General features: G+C 47.4%; 1 protein-coding gene across 1 annotated transcript in view; it reads right to left on the bottom strand.

The window, feature by feature from the left end:
- Window positions 1-3667, bottom strand: part of ireb2 (iron-responsive element binding protein 2) — a gene marked incomplete at its 5' end in the record, with an annotated part of 12299 nt that extends 8632 nt beyond the window's left edge. The window contains 11 exon segments of the mRNA XM_037683260.1: window positions 247-406; window positions 539-655; window positions 848-948; window positions 1120-1291; window positions 1399-1538; window positions 1934-2117; window positions 2362-2431; window positions 2665-2907; window positions 2995-3132; window positions 3263-3428; window positions 3581-3667. Of these exon segments, the coding sequence (XP_037539188.1) occupies window positions 247-406; window positions 539-655; window positions 848-948; window positions 1120-1291; window positions 1399-1538; window positions 1934-2117; window positions 2362-2431; window positions 2665-2907; window positions 2995-3132; window positions 3263-3428; window positions 3581-3667 (1578 nt within the window).
- Window positions 3668-3763: the final 96 nt, after the last annotated feature.

Here is a 3763-nt window from a genome sequence, read left to right as displayed (position 1 = left end):
ATTTCAAGAAGCTAAAGTTGCAGCAACACCAAAAGTCATAGCAGGATTGTCCTGAAAGAGCCGAACGTTTTGATTCATGATTTGTTGAAAGAGCTTGAAGACTGCGGGGTGAGAACGATGCTGGAAAACGTGGAGAAGACGAACGGATCGCAGCAGAGCGATGCTTCACGAACCTTCAGACTGAACCGAGAGTCAAACCCACTCTCTGAGCGCGACATCGAGGATAAGGTTTGCGGAGCGGAGTACCTGCGGTGAGCATGACGGACGGGTTGCAGTTGTTGGTGCAGCTGATGACGGCGGCGATGACCACGGAGCCGTGTGCCAGCTGATACTCCTGACCACAGTGCGTGAAGGGAACACGGAGCTCCTGCTTCTCCTTGGAGATGTGGAAGCCTTTAAAACCCACCTGAGCGCAAAGACAACAGCTCCTTTTCAGACCAGCAACAAACTATTTCCATCAACGATATCATTCTAATCCTCCCCTTCGCGTGAAACAACTGAAAACACCGGATAAGTCACCGATAACAAAAGTGTTTACCTTCTCGTTAAGACAACTCTGAAAGTCCTCCTTCATGCTGCTCACAGCCACCCTGTCCTGAGGTCTTTTCGGTCCACTGACGTGGGGAACTATGGAGCTCAGGTTGATTTCTATCACCTGCACACACATCACGGCCTCAATAAGCAAAATATTTCTCTAAACTTCAGGTCAAACTGTCGTAATGAATCATCCGATTACAAAACTCCGCCTGAGGACATATAAATAATTCCCATTAATAAGGAAATAATTACTTCAATGTACGTTTTTAGTGCCGAGTTTGATCTCGAAGCTGCCTGAAGGTGAATTTACCTCAGAGTACTGGGGGTCTTCTGAGGCTTCTTCAAAGCTTCGGAAAATATTTACAACCTTCAGGTAAGACTCGAGCAGTTCGAGCTTTTCCTGCGTAAAATCTGAGAGGGAGAATTACGAGTTACAGAAGAACTGCAGGAAAATTAAACCGAAACAAATCTGAAGGAGACTTGTCCTAACGTGACGGATAAAACAGCCGAAGCTTCAGACGCACCAGCTTTACATGAAGCAGGTAGAAGCTGTGATTACGGTGGGGCGTTCGGGCGACTCACTTGTCTTTTTAAAGTGCTTGAGTGCGACGTGGTCGACGGGGAAGAAGCTGACGGTGGCGTTGTATTCTGGGCACATGTTGGCGATGGTGGTCCGGTCAGGAACCGACAGCTGGGAGACACCGGGCCCGAAAAACTCCACAAACCTCCCCGAGATTCCAGCCTGGCGCAGGTGCTGGAAAATCCACACATTTGTGAGAACTTCAGCACGTTTTACACAAAGTGTGGTGTTCGGAGTTTGTGGGCCTCATCGTTACAAATAAAAAAAAACTGGAGTCTGACCTTGGTGATTCCGAGCACGATGTCGATGGACGTGGTCAGGGGGTTAATGGAGCCCACCAGTTTACAGCCCACCACTTGGGGAAGGGTCAGAGACACCGGCTGGCCCAGCATCACCGCCTCAGACTCAATTCCTCCAACACCTGATGACGGGGGAGGAGGGGGGTGTTATGAACCAGGAGCAGCTTAAAACGCCCAAATTACTGTTTACCCGAGCGGCAAGCTTCTGTGTTCGACTTTGAAAAGAACTGTGGCCGTTTCACAGCTGAGAACTTAAAAGTGAATCTTTTGACGGCCCAACGTTGTGCGACGTGCACGTTCTGACAAAAAACAACTTCACTCAGCTGCATCTCAAGTCCAGAGGAGACTTGTTGTGGAGATAAGCAACGTCAAACGTTCATTCAACCTTCATAACCTTTCCACAGAAATACACTTCGAAGAATTCAAAGTATCCCTTTAAGAAACCCGAGTCACTGACCAGGTCTACATTTAAAACATCAACAGCTGCTGAAGGAATAAACGTCAGGAGATCTTTTACCCCAGCCGAGGACGCCCAGGCCGTTGATCATGGTGGTGTGGGAGTCGGTTCCCACTACGCTGTCAGGGTAGATCAAACCATCGCTGACCTGCACCACTCTGGACAGATACTCCAGGTTCACCTGGTGGACAGCGCCAACGTCCGGAGGAACCACGTTCACGTTCTTAAATGCTTTTGAGCACCACTGATCAAAACACACAATAAAAAAAAGTTCCAATGAATTAAGCTTCTTACCAACAAATAAAAGGCAGTTCACCGACTTTCAATGACTTATCACTGTTTTAACTTACAAAACCTCAAAATGTTTTTTTGTTAAATTGATCAATAAAAGCAGTGAAGTCATTAAAATCACCCAAGAGTATTAAAGACATGCAACAAGAATTAATCCACACATTACAGGACCATTTGCTTCTTTTGGTTGTTGGTACCTTAAAGAACTGAAGCCTCTCTTTGTTTCTGATCAGTTCCATTTCCTGATTTTTCACAGCCGTTTCAGTTCTGCAGGAAAGAAACAAATCCACAGCGAACTTTCTGAAACAAAACTGATTCCATGAACAAGTCATCAATGACGGACACCTTTCCTCTTCTGCGCATGTTAAAACACCGTTTAGTTAAACCACATTGTTGCGTTTTGCAAACTTGAAGCGTTACTGAACATGAGACAAAGAGTAAATCGTCTTCACAGACATTTATCTAAACCACAATCAAAGCATCGGCCTCAGCGAACGTACTCGGAGACGGGCTGCAGGTGGAAGGGACAGAGGAGGGGAGTGTTCTCGATCTGTTGGACAGAGGCTGGAGGTCGACCCGGGAGGTTTGGGGGGTCGTTGCAGGCAGTTTTACCGCAGGGGCCCCTCTGGCCCCCACATTGTGAGCCACCTCTGGACGGAGGCCTGGAGGAAGTCGAGCGAGACGGAGCCTGGCTCGGATTTGGACCGTCCCCTCCACCGGGGTTTGGGGTGTTCTGTATCGCACTGTGGACAAAATGTAAAACACAAACCAACTCGTGAGTGCCCGACTTCATCCTCTGTATTTGTTTAGTTTGAGTTGCTTCATTTTACCATTTGTTAAAATCTATCTGCAGCGAGTGGTCTACGATGAGGTCCGTGGGACATTTCGGGTTAACTAGAGCAGGGTCCACACCGTGTTTGACCACGGCATCTCTCATGGCTGCCAGGTCCACCATAGCAGGAATACCACTGTCAAAGGAAACACGCACACACAAAAATACTCACGGAGATAAAAACAACCACAGCTTTTATTTACATCACTTAACTTTGTCCCTCGGCCTCTGACAGCGGTTTTTGTCTCAGAGTCCTGTGAACTCACGTGAAGTCCTGCAGAAGGACTCGCGCCGGTGAGAACGGCACCTCCGTTTTATCCTGCTGCCGCTGCCAGTCCAAGATATTCTGCACGTCGTCCTCCTTTGTGTAGAAGCCATCACAGTTGCGAATCGCTGCCTCCAGTATGACGCGGATGGAGAGAGGCAGTTTGTCTATTTGACACAAACAAACAAGGTGTTTATTTACATTGTAAACAACAGTTAGGTCCAAGTGTTTAACTCTCTGCAGTACGTGTTTGAACGGACAAACGGAGACACAGATCGAGCACAACTGACTCCTGTTGCTGAATGAAACTTGAACTTACCGTATCTTGGATCGTTTAATTTCTGTGGATTGAAGAACTTGATCGCGCCATCCCTCAGAGAGTCGATCACGTGGCTGTATGGGTGTTCTGCAGAGGAGATGGAAACATTTATAGGGGATCAACAAAGTCCATGATCAATAATCCAGATATACAATACAACAACTTTCAGTCAGCTCATCTGGA

The sequence above is a fragment of the Nematolebias whitei genome, chromosome 10 (assembly GCF_014905685.2).
Source record: "Nematolebias whitei isolate Nwh7 chromosome 10, NemWhi1, whole genome shotgun sequence".
NCBI lineage: Eukaryota > Metazoa > Chordata > Actinopteri > Cyprinodontiformes > Rivulidae > Nematolebias > Nematolebias whitei.
Note: the sequence above shows the minus strand (reverse complement) of the source record. Positions and strands in the feature narration are given on the sequence as shown.